We start from the raw sequence: 16,298 nt of genomic DNA, 5'->3' as shown, positions 1-16,298 counted from the left end.
AACTCAACTCGAACCTATAACCCGATTTGAAAAATCAGATTGAATTTGGGTTGGATCATGTTCGGATTAAATATGATTTGGGCTAATTTATAGAAAGACAAAATGTTTTTATCTTTTTCATTCAAATTCTAGCATGTAATTTAAGATTACCTCATGTACAAACCTAATTAAATTCTTCAAAAAAAAGGAAAAAATTAAAAAAGTCAATTATTATAACAATTAACAACTAAAAATTTAACATATCATAATATATTATTACTATATACAATCAAAACTTCAAAAGAGAAAATTCGGGTTGCTGGGTCCTAGTGGAGCTAGAGGAACTTGGTGATGGTTGAGGCATGGAGCAATAGATTTGGTCACAGACGATTGGTTGATGTTAGCGGTGATTGTGGGCTGCATCACTGGCTGCGTTTACGTCTGCGTTGTTGGACAGTGGATTGGTGGGCGACTGCCACTTACTTTTCTGATGTGTCTGTGTGTGTATGAAACTGTAAAGAGTAAAGACTCTGTGTTTTGAGTATTTTTTTTAGGGTAATTTTTAAAAAGCTCCCCTGAGGTTCGAGGCTGTTGCAAGTAGATAGCCAAAATCGTTTTATTTGTAAAAGACCCCCTACGTTTTTGTTCCGTTTGGTTGCCGTTTGACTAGTTAGGGGCGTTATTGACATTTTGCAATGTTATCAGAGACTTCTCGTTTTATTGCCTTTAACACAGTGACTTGTCATTTTGAATGGGTCAAGTTCCTTTTTGATCTCGTTTTATTTCTTCTCTCTCCTAAGTTCAAGTTCTTTCCCTTTGTCTAGACCCCCAAACTCTCTCAATGGCTGGTGTTCTGAACTACACTAGTGAAAATAGTTGCTCCTGCTACCTCGACCAACTTCATGGGGATGAAGCCACAGTTGCTTGTGGAAGCATCGAAGGCTACTGGCTCTGTTCAGTTCTACGAGACAGCGTTTGGTGCTGTGGAGATCAGCCGCAACATGAAAACTAAATGAAAGGCTGAACAAGAGCTCAACTCGAGATTGCCGGCTCCACATTTCATGTCTCTGCCTTTTCCGATGATTTTGTTCTCACTGTTCAGATGAAAAATAATATGTTTGGCCGTGCTTACTCTGTCTATTGTTTCTGGTGCGGTGCTATTGGTATGGAAATGCAAGTCACTATGCTATAAGAATCCCCAGCCTATAAGAATTTCAAAACGTTTATGAATCCCCATTGTTGTTTTAAAAAGTTGCCAAGATGTATGTGTCTGTTCACGCGTGGTATGTTGGTTCCCTGTTTTTCGTTACAGAGAGGGAGAAATGCTTCGCAAAAGACTGTGCAAACTCTTTTACTAGTTCATCTTTAATTCTTGAGGAAAGGATTCTGTAAAATGCCTGAAGACAAAAGAATCTCAGTGCCCGAGAGAATTCAAAATAACTGAGGCTGCTGAATCAACAAAACAATTATAGAAAGAGAGATGGGTACATGATCTTTGTCCAACTGCTGCGCTCATCTGCAAGGTATTGAAAGTTGGGACTGATCTTGCAATGTAAAAGTAGATGAGAGATTCAGTATCATTAGTTTCAATACAATTTTTCTTTTTCTTTTTCTTGTTCTGCAAACTTGAACAATTATCAGTTGCTAATTCGAAGTATGCTGCATGTTTCTTATGAATGTACAATGATTGGTAATTGATACGGTACAAGAGCTCGCATTTTTCTGCCTCGCCCTCAGGTTCAACATTGATGTTCCACATTCAGGAATCACTTATAGCCTGTTCATTTTTTATCACTTTCTATGCTAATGAGTGAGCAATAGGTGTTTGGTTACAAAGTCATTCCTGACCTCGCTAGTTATGACAAGTCACTGTGCTAAAGGCAATAAAAAAAAAAGTCTCTGATAACATTACAAAATGTCAATAACGCCCTTAATTAGCCAAACGGCAACCAAACAGAACAAAAACGTAAGGGGTCTTTTACAAATAAAACGATTTTGGCCATCTACTTGCAACAGTCTTGAACCTCAGGGGAGGTTTTTAAAAATTACCCATTTTTTTTATCTTCTTGAAAAGTTGAGAATGAGGCTTCGTGTGTTTCTAAGTTTCTTCAAGAGAGAAATGCCAAATACATGTGTGACTATTTGTATTTCACTAGCTTCATTTTTTAATTTTCATTAATTTATTTTTTTATTTTAAAGCCAAAAATCCATTGAATTGGATTTTGTAATGAATTCGACCGATCCGAACCCAGTGTTAGATCGGTTTTTTTTGGGCCCGGTCCTAGTGGAAGCCATTAGCCTGCCACGCAAGTTCAGCTGAAAATATAATTTGGGTTTTACTAATTACTACTCTCTAGTCTCTACTTTTGGGTGGGGGGGAAGAGATTAAGCTTGCTTACGGTGGCCACATTTAAAAATTAAAAATGATTTTTTTTTATTTGTAAAATCTGTTCTTTAATTTTTTAATTACTTTCTAAATCACCTGTTAAAAGTTCAATCGCACCTTGACGCTTGTAGCTTGGAAATTCGGTTCACACGAGTGATATAAAAAAAATGGAAATTTAAATAAAAGAATATGATTTTATAATTTATAAATGACTGCTGCGTCAATTATGATTCAAATATTGAAAATTTATTAAAATTGCATCTCTATTTCTAAGACAATTTAGAAAAAAAATAGAACCAATTTTATTATTTTTTTCATAAAAAAAAGAGTCATATAGAGACGTTATTACCCCTTGCGTAATGAAAATGAAACTCATTAAACAAGCACGAGACCATAAATAGAAGCACAGACTGTCACTTGAATTCGTAAATCAAATCCTCCTCCTCACTTGCTCTTGCTCACTTCTTACAAAACTCACAGTGACACACTCCACTTTATCTCTCAGAACCATGAGCCCACCCCTGCCATTCCTCGTCCTCCTCCTTCTCCTCCTCACCACCGCCACCATAACCACCGTAACCTCCTCAGGCACCACTAAACCAACCAAAACTCTCCCTCCCGCTTCAGCCCCCACCTCTTCTCCAACCCCACGCCCACGCACACCCACACCCACGCCCACACCAGTAGCTTCCTCACATCCTTCTCCTTTAGACCCAAAACAAATAAGAGCTCTCCAATCTCTCAACATTCCCTCAAAAAACGCTTGCTCTCTTTACAAATGCGACTCCTCAAAACCCTTCAGCCACCTCCTCTCTCTCCGTCTCTCCAACTGTTCAGATGACATCTCACTTTCCTCCACAGCTCTCAAATCTCTCTCTACTCTCCAAAATCTGACCTTTTTAAACTGCCCTATCGCTCCCATTCATTTTCCAAATGACCTTTCTCTTTCACTTCTTTCCTTTTCTTGCATTCACTCGCTTCACCACCTCTCCGGTGTCTTTCTTTCTCGCTTTGTCAACCTTACAGATCTTACTGTTACTAATGTGCCTGTAAATGCTAGTGGCCTCTATGTCATAATTGGTAACATGCACAAGCTGAGATCAGTCACCATTTCTAATGCCAACGTCACTGGTTATATTCCAAAGCATCTGCATTCGAACCTCACCCATGTTGATTTTTCAGGTAATCAGCTCAAAGGAAAGATACCCACTTCAATTACTCTTCTTGAGAATCTTCAACACTTGAATCTTTCTTCAAATGGGCTGAATGGAGAGATACCCTCTTCCATTGGCGACTTGATTGCGTTAAAAAATGTGTCTTTGGCTTCCAATTCGTTATCTGGGTCGGTTCCTGAGTCAATGGCATCACTCACAGACATGGTTCATCTTGATCTGAGTTCAAATCAGTTGAATGGGACGTTACCCAGGTTCTTTTCTGATTTGAAGAAGCTAAGGTACTTGAATCTTCAGAACAACAATTTTCATGGTGTTTTGCCGTTTAATGCTTCTATTTTAGAGAAATTGCAAGTGTTTAAGGTTGGTGGGAATACCAATTTGTGTTACAATCATACGGTTTTGTCGTCAAAATTGAAGCTTGGGATTGCTCCTTGCGATAAGCATGGACTGCCAATGTCCCCGCCACCAGCTAAGGATAACTCTTCAGATGATAGTGAAAATGATTCGTCGGATGATGACGATAGTGATGATGATTCTAGCCAGAAGGAGCACCATCACGGGCCAAATAAGGTTGTTCTTGGTCTTGCAATTGGGCTTTCCTCTATTGTCTTTCTCATTGTTTTTGTTGTTCTTCTCTCGAAATGGTGTGGCTAAAGGAACGATGGAGATATATCTTTGATTGATTGGTTAGATTTTAGATTAGGAAATATTGGTGATTAGAAGTGAGATTCCTAATGATTTATTATTGTATTCATTGAATTATTAAGGATCGTAGAGGGGAATTTGGGAAAGTAGAAAAGAGACCCAGGAATCATTGAATTAGTGTGTTCAAACTTTTTATGCTTTGATCACGATATGAGGAAGGATCGGGCGGTTTCGTCCTTTTGCTGTTGATTTTTGTCACTATTGTTTGTATTGTTAGAAGCTAAAGAGGGGTAAAAGTGTTTTCCCTTACAGCATAAGATAATTGTGCATTTTTCTTGAGGTACAAGCATTCAGTTGTTCGCGCTTTTCATTTATTCAGCCCTCCCTGTCCATCTTATGTGCTTTACTTGAGGTTAATTTGTTTGCTATAATAATAATAAAGCCAACTTTGGAAACACTTTCTTCTCATCCTGTTTGCTTTTACTTAGATGCGGTTTGTTATTCATCTCTGTCCAAGTAGTAGTAAAACATAAAACAAAAAAGCTCACACAGGGATTCATTTTCCCCGCATTTCTCTTTCAATACTATTCTTTCATATGACGGGGATTACAAAGAGAACAAATATTTAGTAGGTTTGGTGGACTGAATTGATTGCAGACTGTTGTGGGGGTAAAATAGTTGATATTGCCACTTGACCAAACTCTTCTGAGCTCTCTCTATTGAACACCACATATCTGAACAGATGGAATTTGTTAATCCTCATCGTAGTACAGAACATGTTTGCTGCTATCCATCTATTGCTTTTCTAATTTCTACCAAAATCTGCTGCGAGGACTATATCTCGAATTGAATTGTCTCTTGATGATTTATCATTTATGGCTGAAAATTGTTTGAAAGTCATTATGGATGCATTTGGCAGCTTGCATTATGCCGTATTGTTTGGTGTTAGAATATTGCTGTAATTTTTAGTAGTATTTAAAAAGATGGTTAACGTAACGAAAGGTGTATAAAATAAACGTACGAGGGAGTAGAGTTTAGGTTGTATTATGTTTAGATAATATTCGTATTGTAAACATAATCATTTAACGTTTATTACTCGTAAATTATAACAAATGATTTGAGGCTAGGCACATATATAGTAAATCTATATTTATTTAATATTAATTTATATTTATATTTAAATAAAAATTTAATTTAAATAATAAAATAAAATATTAATAAACCTGAATATCTAATAAATAATAATACATTATTTTGCTTTCATTAGATAGAATCATTTTACTTTAAATATGTATAAAGTATTTAATTTTATTTAATCATTTATTATTTACTAAAATACTAAATTTAAATTAAACAACTATGTTCGATGTTAATAAATAAAAATAAATTGTAATTTAATATTATATTATATTCTTATATAATAGTATATTTTGACCATATAATATTAAATTACACTATATTATGATAACTAATATATTGAAATAAATTATGTAAAAATATAATTTATTAATAATGTTATAGCATTTTATTGTTTAATAATAGTAGATTATTAATTCTTATATTATAAAATAATTATTTAATAATTAAAACCTTAAGTACTAATAAATTTAAATAATATTAATTAAATTTTAATATTAATATAAAATAATATTACTTTATATAATATAATCTATACTACACCGAATTACAGTACAACATAATATAATACATCATAATGTAATACACTCAATTAAAAAAAAATGTAATGTAATCAGTTCTGAAGTCATGTTTGGTTACACAAATAGTTAGGGACATCAGTGATGGATTAGTTGTGTAATTATGATCTAATTATGTAGGGATGAAAATGGAAGCCAAGTCGGTGATGTTTGATGAATCTGTAATTGGGAATTGTTTTTACGAAAAAATGAAATTGATGTTGTAGGACAAATCCTTGGATGGTTGGATCCAGCTGCCACTTCGCTATAGAAATTGGATGTTGAGGTTCTGTGGGCCTTTCGTTCCCAAAATGGACCACCCCCATGTCGATGAATTTCCAATTTCATAATCTTTTTTCTTCCCTATTTACCTCAATCTTATTGCACACAAGTTTCTAAGAAGATTAATGATATTGACATCTTAATTTTTTTTTTAATCTCAAATAATATGTTATTTATTAAGTAATTTTTTATAGGTTCTAAGTGAATTAATTATATTATTTTTACTAAACAATTGATGAATAACACATAATTTATGATAAATTTTTGAGATAAATAATTTAAGATGTGTAGCACTACTCTTCTAAGAATTATACAAGCTCTGTGGTGCTATTGAGATTTGAGACCAACCACTTCCTTTCACACTGTACTATCGTAATGCTATTGTTTATTGGGTAATTGCACCTTGCACATGGTTTATTTATTACTGTCTGTCGCCCACAATTGGACGACGGAAATAAAGCGGAAACCATAAATGACAGATGCACCCTGAATCCCTTAGCTTAGTCCATGCCAGCTTTTAGATAGACAAGCCCAAAAGCATTTTCAGAGGAGGGAAAGTGAATTGCCATTGGATCCATATTAAAATAATAAAGATATTTACAATAAACAGATAAATAAGTGATGATAATCATTGCCATCTCCTTGATGCTTCAGAAATAGCACCGACTGAGCTTAATACATTTAGGAATAAAGGGGTCGTTATCATGAGAGTAAATAAAGAAAATGGAGAAGAAAGAATGCTGGGTGCTGAGATAACATTTTTATAATCTTGCCACAACCATGCTTTTACCTTATAAAAGATACAAGATCGTGCGGTACTTCATGCTAGGAGTGACCAAACCAAATAATGATGAGTGCACAAAAAATAGCATATTATTACTAGAAAAAGAAATTAACTACAACGTAAGAATTTTTCATATTTTGCGACTTTTGTACTAAAATAAGGTACATATATATCATTATTCACTCGAACTCTCTACAATGGCTGGCCTTACAAAGAGATGGGGACTGGCGGAAAAAGAAAGAAAATGTTATATAAGGATGCCTTAGGAAGCCACCTGAAAGAAAAATAATTGACTTCTACTGGTCTCAAGAATGATTAGAAAGTACAACAAGAATACCCAGATCTAAATCAACGGCCATAAAGCCGAGTAACTTCTGTTACAAAAAGCTACTTTTACGTAGTGTTTATTTAGAGCGGGATCGAGGGAGTGCGACTCCTTCCAGTGCAGTATTTATTTGCTCATTTTAAAAGAAGCGTGGTAGTCTCACTCTATGTGTTTCACTCATTTTTAAAGTGAGAATTAAAATTTCCATTTCCATTCAAACTCTCACCACTTCTTTTTTAACTCTTCTTTTATTAAATATGATATAATTTATATTTATTAAAATATACATTTACTTTAAAATAATAATACTGTATTTATTTATTTAATATTATTATATTATTTAAATATAATATTATTATATTTATTTAATATTAATAGTATTGTATTTATTTAATATTAATAATTAATAATAATAAATAGTTTACTCTGAAAAATATTAATTTTATACTATATTATTAATAATTATGTTTCATTTATGTTGCTCTTATCAATAATTTTTAATTTATTAAAATTAAAATTAATAAAAAATTATGATTTACATAATTAAGAATATTAGTAATAATTATTAACTTATAAATTTATAATAAAATAAATAATTCATTTTACATATATATATATATATTTTATTTACTTTATAATTAAAAACTATAATTCTTTAAATAATATTAAAATTGTAATTTGAGACAATTCACTTTCAATTCAAGACAATGTAAACACAAAAATAGGATTCTAATTCTTATTCCAAACTCTCATTTCAGTGTGAGTAAGCAACTTATTCACACTCCTACTCCACGCTCCTAATCTCAGAATTCTAACTTCTAAGGATTTTTAATTCAATACAAGAAGTAAATGCTACCTTAAATTGGCAATGAGATATTAACGACGGCCTTTGAGCTACATAGTTGGATTACAGAACAGTTTGAGACTGTAAATTAGTATATGCTTCCCTACCGTACCACGTGACTACGTGAGTCCTAACTCTTCAAACTTTTATCCCTGATAAGCTAATTGGTCAAAGAATCGTAGTATACAATAATCTAACTAAATGGTTTCTGAAGACCAACTTATGAACGGGTAGAAATCCTCAAATATATCTAATGAGTTCCTTCATATGGACCCATCTGATTCACCAGAAGCCTCTGCAAGAACAACGCCCATCCTTAAAATGGTGAAAACGATTAGAATCCCTCAAGACAATCTCCCTCCGAGCAGTCTTCGACATAAACTTGGCCATCTCATGACAGTCCCCGCATACTCTCAGATTCTTGGTGACTCTAATGGTTTGGCCTGCTGGCAAGCTCAGGATCCCGAAAGCCATGGCTAATTTCTCACTGTGCCCACAGAGAGCCACCTCCTTTTCCATTTCATCTGCATTAATCAAAGCATAGCGAGTTTTAGGAAAATAACCTTCCCTCTTCATCTCTAGTCTTAACCTCTTCAAAAGAGACTCTATTTTTTTGGCATGCGGATGAGAACTACCTCCTGCAACAAAGATATTTACTTTGCCCTTGATCTCTATCCAACTACAGCCCGGGTTCTTTTTCAAGCCCCGTCGGCTAATTTTCTCCCTCAACTTTTTCACTTCTTCCCACTTTTCAGCCTCTGCATAGACATTGGCTAAAAGTACATAGTACCCTGTGTTGTCTGGCTCCAGCTCAAAAACATGTTCTGCAACTTTCTCTGCTAATTGAACCTCATGGTGAATTCTGCACCCACAGAGTAAAGATCCCCAGATTGTGGCATCAGGTGCAACAGGCATCATTTCAATGAATCTATATGCCTCTGAAAGGTTGCCAGTCCTGGAAAGAAGATCAACCATACAAGCATAATGTTCCAACTTGGGCTCGATGTTGCATTCATATCGCATCATATTAAAGAATCTCCATCCTTCATCAACTAATCCAGAATGACTGCAAGCATACAATACAGAAATGAAGGAAACCTCATCAGGCTCAATACCTGCCTGTCTCATATCATTAAAGGTAGCAATAGCGTCACAACCAAACCCATGCATACCATACCCAGCAATCATAATTGTCCACGAGATAAGATCCTTTGCAGGAATCATATCAAAGAGTGAATGTGCAAGAACTAATACCCCACACTTCACATACATGTCTACAATTGCATTGGCAACATTTCTATCCGCTGAAATTCCATGTCTTACAATGTAACCATGAATCTCTCGGCCTCTCTCTAAAGCAGCCAGACTGGCACAAGCAGGAAGAATGCATGCCATCGTTACACCATCAGGTTCAAATTTTTGAAGCATTGCAACAAACAAATCCAGAGCTTCATTAGGACAACTATTTTTTGAGTAACCCCCAATCATGGTATTCCATGAGACAATATCCTTCACAGGCATCTGGTTAAAAACTGATTCAGCATCTGCCATGCTTCCACATTTGGCATACATGTCCATAAGAGCATTAGACACATACAAACTTGATTGCATATCATTTTCCTTTACGTAATCATGCACATCCTTACCAATTTCCAATAGGCCATCACAAGCACAAGCATGAAGAATGCTTGTTATAGCATAAACATCTGGCTCAACACCCTCCCTTACCATTCCACGAAACAATCTGATAGCTCCATCAAATACTCCTTCGCGAGCATAACCTGCTATCATGGAAGTCCATGACACAACACTTCTCTCTCCCATTTTCTCAAAAACCCGAATTGCACCATCTAAATCTCCACATTTCGAATACATATCCAACAAAGTATTATCAAAGCTGATTTCTTTAGAAAAACATGCTTTCAATGCAAAAGCATGAACTGCTCGACCGAACATAAGAGCGCCACAATTGGCACTACCTGAAAGAACAGTAACCATTGTAGCCAAATCCACATTGAAACCCAAATTTAACATCGCTTTGAAAACCTCAAGTCCCTTCTCAGCCACACCGTTGGCTATATACCCACTTATCATACAATTCCATGATACAACATCTCGATCACTCAATTCATCGAACAATTTATGTGCGTCCTTAACTCTTCCACTCTTGAAATAATAAGTAATCAACGAATTCAAAACTGTGTTATTACATCCAAAACCTAATTTTAACATAAATCCATGAACCGATTCACCTTCTTTTACATTTCCTACAACTGCAAGACACTTCAAAACACAAGAAAATGTGTAAGAATCCGCTGCTATTCCCAAACTTTGCATCTTCTTGAACAAATATAAACTTTCTTTAAAATTTCCAGTTTTTGAATACTCGTGCATCAATAGATTCCAAATGAAAACCTTTCCATTATCAATCTTATTGAAAACCCTTCTCCCTTCTTTTAAATGCCCACAAGTAACATACATAAACACAAGTTTTGAACCCAAAACACCATCGTCAATTACAATGCCACTTTCACAAATAATTGAGTGAACCTTTTTACCATCTTCTAATGACTTGAGCTCAGCACAAAGCTGTAAAATGGAACAGTAAGTTTTTGTGTCAATTTTAGATTTTTCAGAGCTGTAAAGTACTTCCATGGCCTTTTCAAGATTACCCACTTCACAAAACCTGCTGATTTCAGCATTGTAATTTTTAGTTTTGCAAACGAGGGTTTTGGAAATCGAGGCAGAAATGGGGTTTATTGTGCAAGAACTGTGCGAATTTGATGATACGATGATTGATAATGTAGATGGCTTATAGCTGGAAAATTTTTGTCCATAACTTTGATTAGTTGGAGAGAAATAGAAGAAGTTCGTAGTGATTTTGGCCATTAAAATCTGCATTTTCTTTTACTCTGCAGGAATTTGGTTAAACATAGACGTGGTACACAACGGACAAAAACATTTCGAGGTGGTGGGACGAAAATGCAAACTATAGAGATTTTTACTTCGATAGTTTGATTCTTTCAGACTTCCAGTCCTTTCCCACACATTAATGCATACATGGGCATGGGCGTGGGCCGTAACTCTATTATATATATGTATGTGTATATTTCACTATTTGTTAAGATTACAGGGAATAGTTTGATAATTCTCGCAAGAGTATGTCACGTGTCGCGCTCGAGCTTTTCAACAACTATTTGTTTGTGTTTTTCTTTGTTTGTAGAGTAAGATATTTTCGCTGTTATGAAATTGTCAAAATCCCTCTCGTTTCCTGAAAACTGCTAAGCTAATTATACCTATCTGAATCATCTCCGATTTTCCAGGAGACTTAGATGGGTGCAAATTCTTTTTATCCTCAACCTTTGTTGTTTCTCAACAAGCAGCTGAAGCCAGGAACTCCCGTTTTGTCCCTAAGAGGTATTAAATCATCCCTTTTCTGATTATGAAAACGTGTATCACTTTGAATTGCGAGGAATTTTCTTAGTGGTCAATGTTTAAGTATTTATTTGGGATGTTTTGCATTTTCACTAGAACTGTTGGCTTAATCACTTGGTTGTTGATGTATGTCAATAATTAGTGGTTTCTGTAATAATGTTGTTCCTATTACTTATTGCCTTGGGTTGTAGTCTGGTAACCGCTTGTAGATGTGTTGAATTAAACTACAACTGAGAGGTCATTCTTTGATGCAGCTTCTTGAATTTGACAGAGATCGCATATTGGCCTTCCCCTTTTGGCATCCAAAAGAACCCATGTAAATTTACTTATTTAAGCATAAGAGCTGACGGAAGTAGAGGAAACCGAACACCCCTGAATGGTTATGCTGCTGGAAGAACCAAGAATGGGGACGGAAATGAATCATCTCAATCATCTGATGGTAAGGTATCGAGTTCATCTAACAACGAAGCGATAATTTCTCTTGTCGGACGGATTAAATCTTCAATCTCAAAGAGAGAGGCTGTACGCACAAAGAAAAGAAATCCCAGCTCATCTGACAAGCCCAAAGTTCAATCAGTTTCAGATGTTCTTTTCCAGCCACGAAAGGAAGTAAAAGGTAATGCAGTCTTGTGTTACATTTTTAGTTATGGAAAAGACTAGCATAAATTTAACTTCAGGTAGTATTCTTACTAGGATTTTGGAATCTCCTTAGTTGTCCAACTCTTTGGTTTGCTGCAGTTGCCATAGGAAAAAAACATGTGACTCGTTGCTTTTTTTGTAAACAGAACAATTAAAAAAAAAAAAGATTAGACATGGTTCTTAGAAAATCTATCTTGAATTTGCTACTCTTGGATATTTAAAAGACATCAGTTTGAAAAGAATGAGAAAATGAATAAGCAGTATCACCAGTACAACTTCCACTCACTTTGTGACCATGGCAACATCATCACACATCTAGTACCACTTTCATTCTAGACAACACGAATTCCAAAACTATTAACTTTCTAGGCAAAATGAGTTGAGTTTCAATTGTTTATTGCAATGTTCAGTTTGATTTGGTATGTAATTAAAGTTACCTTATTTTGCACTATCAACATGTCTAATTCAAAATACTTGCAGTGATAGACACACGCTCAATTAAGGATGTGCCCAAGGAAGAGCAGAAAATACAGGATAACGAACCAGTCGCAGACATCAAGTTAAGTCGGTTGCCATCGAATTTTGTTAAGAGGTCTCCCATACCATCTCCATCAGCCCCTAGAGATAAAAGAGTTTTGAACTATGAACCATCGGCAAGCAAAGAAAGCACAAAGCACCTAGAGTTGCCAAGGGTAGAGGAATTGAAGCTTCCCCAGCTTAAAGAACTAGCAAAGGCTAGAGGGATCAAAGGTTACTCAAGGATGAAAAAAAGTGAGCTCATTAATAAGTTAAGATCTTGAAAGACCATTGAACATACCCGAATCATCAACATACTTGCATGTTTCTAAGTATACCTGAATTATCAACAAACTCACGACACTGAAACGTGCTTAAAAAATGTGTTTTATACAAGAGATGTATTCCCACTGATTGCCACGATTGAACGGTCTTGTAGGCGGTCTTTTATGTTGTTTCAGCTGGTTTGTATCTATGTAGATTCCAGTGACTTTGAGCTTCACCCTACCAAGCAGTAGCGTATACAATTGTCCATGTTGTCTACTTGTCTTTATATTTAAATGACAGAACATGAAAATTTATTAGTGCAAAGAGTTTTATTGTTAAGGATTTTAGCAACAACTGCTAGAATGCTACCGCTGATGACAAACAAGCCATTTGCAATAACAGGTCATTGTACTGGGTAAAAGAACTTAAATGAAATTTTCAAAAGAAAAATCATTGCCTTTACCATTATTCTAATAAAAGAACAGGGCAACCACGGCAATTTGTACTTAAAAAATCCACCAACTCAAAACTCTAAAGGAAAATATAGATTCTAATAAACAAAAATCGGGCAGCCGCCCAAAACTTAAGGGGGAAAAAAAAACTCAACAGGTTTCAAAGATCGCCTTAAGCACCAATGTTTTGGGACTTGTTAAGGATAACTCCTTCATATTTCACTTGAAACCATTTCATGGCATCCTCCTTTGTAACTCTATGTTGGATGCCAACGCGAGACTTGCATCTGCGGCGACGACCAACACGGTATCCAGGGCGTTCAAGGACAACAAAGAAGTCCATGCCATAAATACCTGTGGAGGGGTCGTACCTGATAAGGGAAAATAACCACCAACAGTTAGCTCAGCATAAACTCATTTACTGGATAGATTAATTAAAAAAAATATTACTTCTAAAATCACCCTTCTCACAAGAAAATACATAATTAAATAAAATATAAAGGAAGAAACAGAGACAGACTGCATTAATAAAATTTGGTGTATAATACATATAGGAAAGAAAGTATCTTTTTGTTCCATAGGTAACTCTGGTATGAACCTAGTGCTTGCTATTAATTCCGGAAAAAAAAAATTTACTCAGATATGACCCTTAAATAAAGCAAGTTGGCATCAACCCCACACTGAGCGAATAACTTTTGCTTCTCAAACAGAGGCATCAATTTCAAATACCAATTCTTAGACTCACTCCACACTAGCATACTGAAAGCCAATCCAACATTTGGTTGACTCGTATCAAGATTTAGGCAGCCAATGTTGTGTGTACAACAGCATGCTAGGAACGCATGAAAGTAAAGTAACTATTCAATTAACCTAGGCTTGACTTCTCAAGCTACCAATGAGTTCAATTTTTTTTTTAAAAAGGCTCATAACTAAAATACTAACATGAAACATAATCTCTGTTTCTCTCTCTCTCACACACACACACTCACAGAGTTGATGTAATAACGATAATAATAAGATTGCAATAAAATGTCAACGGTCATTGAGTCGAGAAACAAACTTGATTCCGAGATCGATGTGCTCCTGAATACCGAAGCCGAAGCAGCCGGTATCGCTGAAGTTACGCCGCAGGAGCTCGTACTCCTTGACCTTCAAACCGCTCTCCAGAAGCTGCATTGCCTTGTCTCCTCTAACCGTAACGTAACAGGCAATCTTCTCGTTACGCCTGATTCCGAATGACCTCACAGTGTATCTCGCTATTAACATTTTTTTTTTTTTAAATAGCAATGATAAAGAAAATTATTATTTTCTTTTTTTAAAAAAATAGTAAGTAAAGAAAGAAATGCCTAAGAAAATTATTGTGAAGTGCAAGTAAGTAAGTTACCCTTGGAGAAGACGGGGGTTTGTCCACTGAGTTGCTCGAGGACCTTGGCCGCACGTGTGAGACGATCGCCACTTTCACCGACGGAGATGTTGAGGACCAGCTTTTGCACTTTTATTTCTCTCATTGGATTCGACAGCTTCTTGTCTGACGCCTGATTGACCACAAACAACCAAACCATCACAATTAATAAAACAGACAACAAGTTTGAAACGAACCGAATCAAATCAAAATCAAATTCATCGAGTAAGAAAACAACCATTGCTGCTTGCTGAGCGCGGAGGGGCTGATGACAAGAACAGAGGCAGCAGCTAAGATAGACTCGGTGAGCGATTTAGGGCTTTTGTAAGGGTTGATTCGTACATTGACGAAAATACCCCCTTCACAAAAGCGAAAATTATGCGAAAAAGAATTCCGTTGCCGGGACTTGAACCCGGGTCTTTCGGGTGAGAGCCGAATATCCTGACCACCTAGACTACAACGGATTGCTGATGAGGTCTGAATATAATACTTGTTGACAGAATTGTATTCACTACTCAACATTGGAATTTGAAAATTTTACTTGGTTGCATGAAACTTACTCATGAATAGATATCGCCAACGAACATCCAAGGAAGACTTACGTGTTTGTGCTCGTACTCGTGTTAGCCATTCTGTATCTAATTTTTTTATTTAGGTTCGACCTAGGACATATGCCATGCCTAAATAATAATAATAATAATAATAATAAACTTTTTTTTAAAGAAAGTATGCCAAATTGTTAGCATATTTTTTTTTAATCTATATACTTTTTGGATTCATATATCTACAGAGTTTAAAATTCAAAATTCAAGTCAGTATTCAATAATAATAAGAAAGTATAATACTAATAATAATAAGAAAGTATAATACTGATTAGTAAGTTAAACTCTATGGTATTATAATTCTTTTTTAATACCAAATTTTTCTTAAGGGCTAATTTAGTTATTAACTTAAACTTATTTAGAGCTATATATTATTGTCCATAATAACATTAGTACATATTCATTTATCATTTTATTTACTAAAATCATGATATTTATAATTTTATTTACTAAAATCATGACATCAATTGTGCATTTAATAAATTATAAACATAAATCAATTAGAGTTCTTTTTTTTTTTTAACTAAGAACTAAATGAATTTAAAAAACTTGCGCCAATAAAATATATTAAAAAATTCAATTTCAAGTTATTTGTAAAATCGTGAAATTTTAAGTTTAATTCCATTAAAAAGTGAAACATGCTTATTATGAGTCTTTTTACGTGTTGTGTTTTAATACGTCGCTAATCATACTGTACCTTTTAAGGTCCGTGTGCGTATGGTATTGTACAAACGCATATCATGTCCGTGTAGTGCATGCCGTTTTATCTATAGTAAAACAAAGAGTCGAAGTTGAAAGGAAGTAAATGAAATTTAAGTTTGAAGTGCAAAAATAATTTTCATTTGCATTCTAACATAATTAGTTTTACTAT

At 35.0% G+C, this 16,298-nt stretch overlaps 4 protein-coding genes and 1 non-coding gene across 5 annotated transcripts; 2 read left to right on the top strand and 3 right to left on the bottom strand.

Moving 5' to 3' along the window:
* The first annotated feature begins 2,778 nt into the window (after window positions 1-2,778).
* On the top strand, window positions 2,779-4,581 carry LOC18053214 (receptor-like protein 51). The gene has a single exon (XM_006449473.2). It carries the CDS (start codon window positions 2,875-2,877, stop codon window positions 4,192-4,194), a length of 1,320 nt encoding a protein of 439 aa, XP_006449536.1. The 5' UTR covers window positions 2,779-2,874; the 3' UTR covers window positions 4,195-4,581.
* Window positions 4,582-8,107: 3,526 nt separating this feature from the next.
* Window positions 8,108-11,016, bottom strand: LOC18053213 (pentatricopeptide repeat-containing protein DOT4, chloroplastic). The gene has a single exon (XM_024191357.1). The coding sequence runs from the start codon at window positions 11,013-11,015 to the stop codon at window positions 8,397-8,399; it is 2,619 nt and encodes an 872-aa protein (XP_024047125.1). The 5' UTR covers window position 11,016; the 3' UTR covers window positions 8,108-8,396.
* Window positions 11,017-11,352: 336 nt separating this feature from the next.
* LOC18051255 (SAP-like protein BP-73) lies at window positions 11,353-13,020 on the top strand. Its single transcript, XM_006449471.2, has 3 exons — window positions 11,353-11,531; window positions 11,821-12,165; window positions 12,669-13,020. Exons 1-3 carry the CDS (start codon window positions 11,447-11,449, stop codon window positions 12,986-12,988), a joined length of 750 nt encoding a protein of 249 aa, XP_006449534.1. The 5' UTR covers window positions 11,353-11,446; the 3' UTR covers window positions 12,989-13,020.
* A 220-nt stretch (window positions 13,021-13,240) lies between these two features.
* Window positions 13,241-15,167, bottom strand: LOC18051254 (60S ribosomal protein L11). The gene is made up of 4 exons (XM_006449470.2): window positions 15,064-15,167; window positions 14,808-14,958; window positions 14,484-14,679; window positions 13,241-13,794 (listed from the first exon to the last, which is right to left on the bottom strand). The coding sequence occupies exons 1-4, from the start codon at window positions 15,064-15,066 to the stop codon at window positions 13,596-13,598; spliced, it is 549 nt and encodes a 182-aa protein (XP_006449533.1). The 5' UTR covers window positions 15,067-15,167; the 3' UTR covers window positions 13,241-13,595.
* A 49-nt stretch (window positions 15,168-15,216) lies between these two features.
* TRNAE-CUC lies at window positions 15,217-15,289 on the bottom strand. Its single transcript has one exon. It is a non-coding gene; the product is annotated as a tRNA-Glu (tRNA).
* Between the last annotated feature and the right edge of the window lie 1,009 nt (window positions 15,290-16,298).

The sequence above is a fragment of the Citrus clementina genome, unplaced genomic scaffold (genome assembly GCF_000493195.1).
Source record: "Citrus clementina cultivar Clemenules unplaced genomic scaffold, Citrus_clementina_v1.0 scaffold_2, whole genome shotgun sequence".
NCBI lineage: Eukaryota > Viridiplantae > Streptophyta > Magnoliopsida > Sapindales > Rutaceae > Citrus > Citrus x clementina.
The sequence above is the reverse complement of the archived record's forward strand: the minus strand, read 5'-3'. Positions and strand labels throughout refer to the sequence as shown.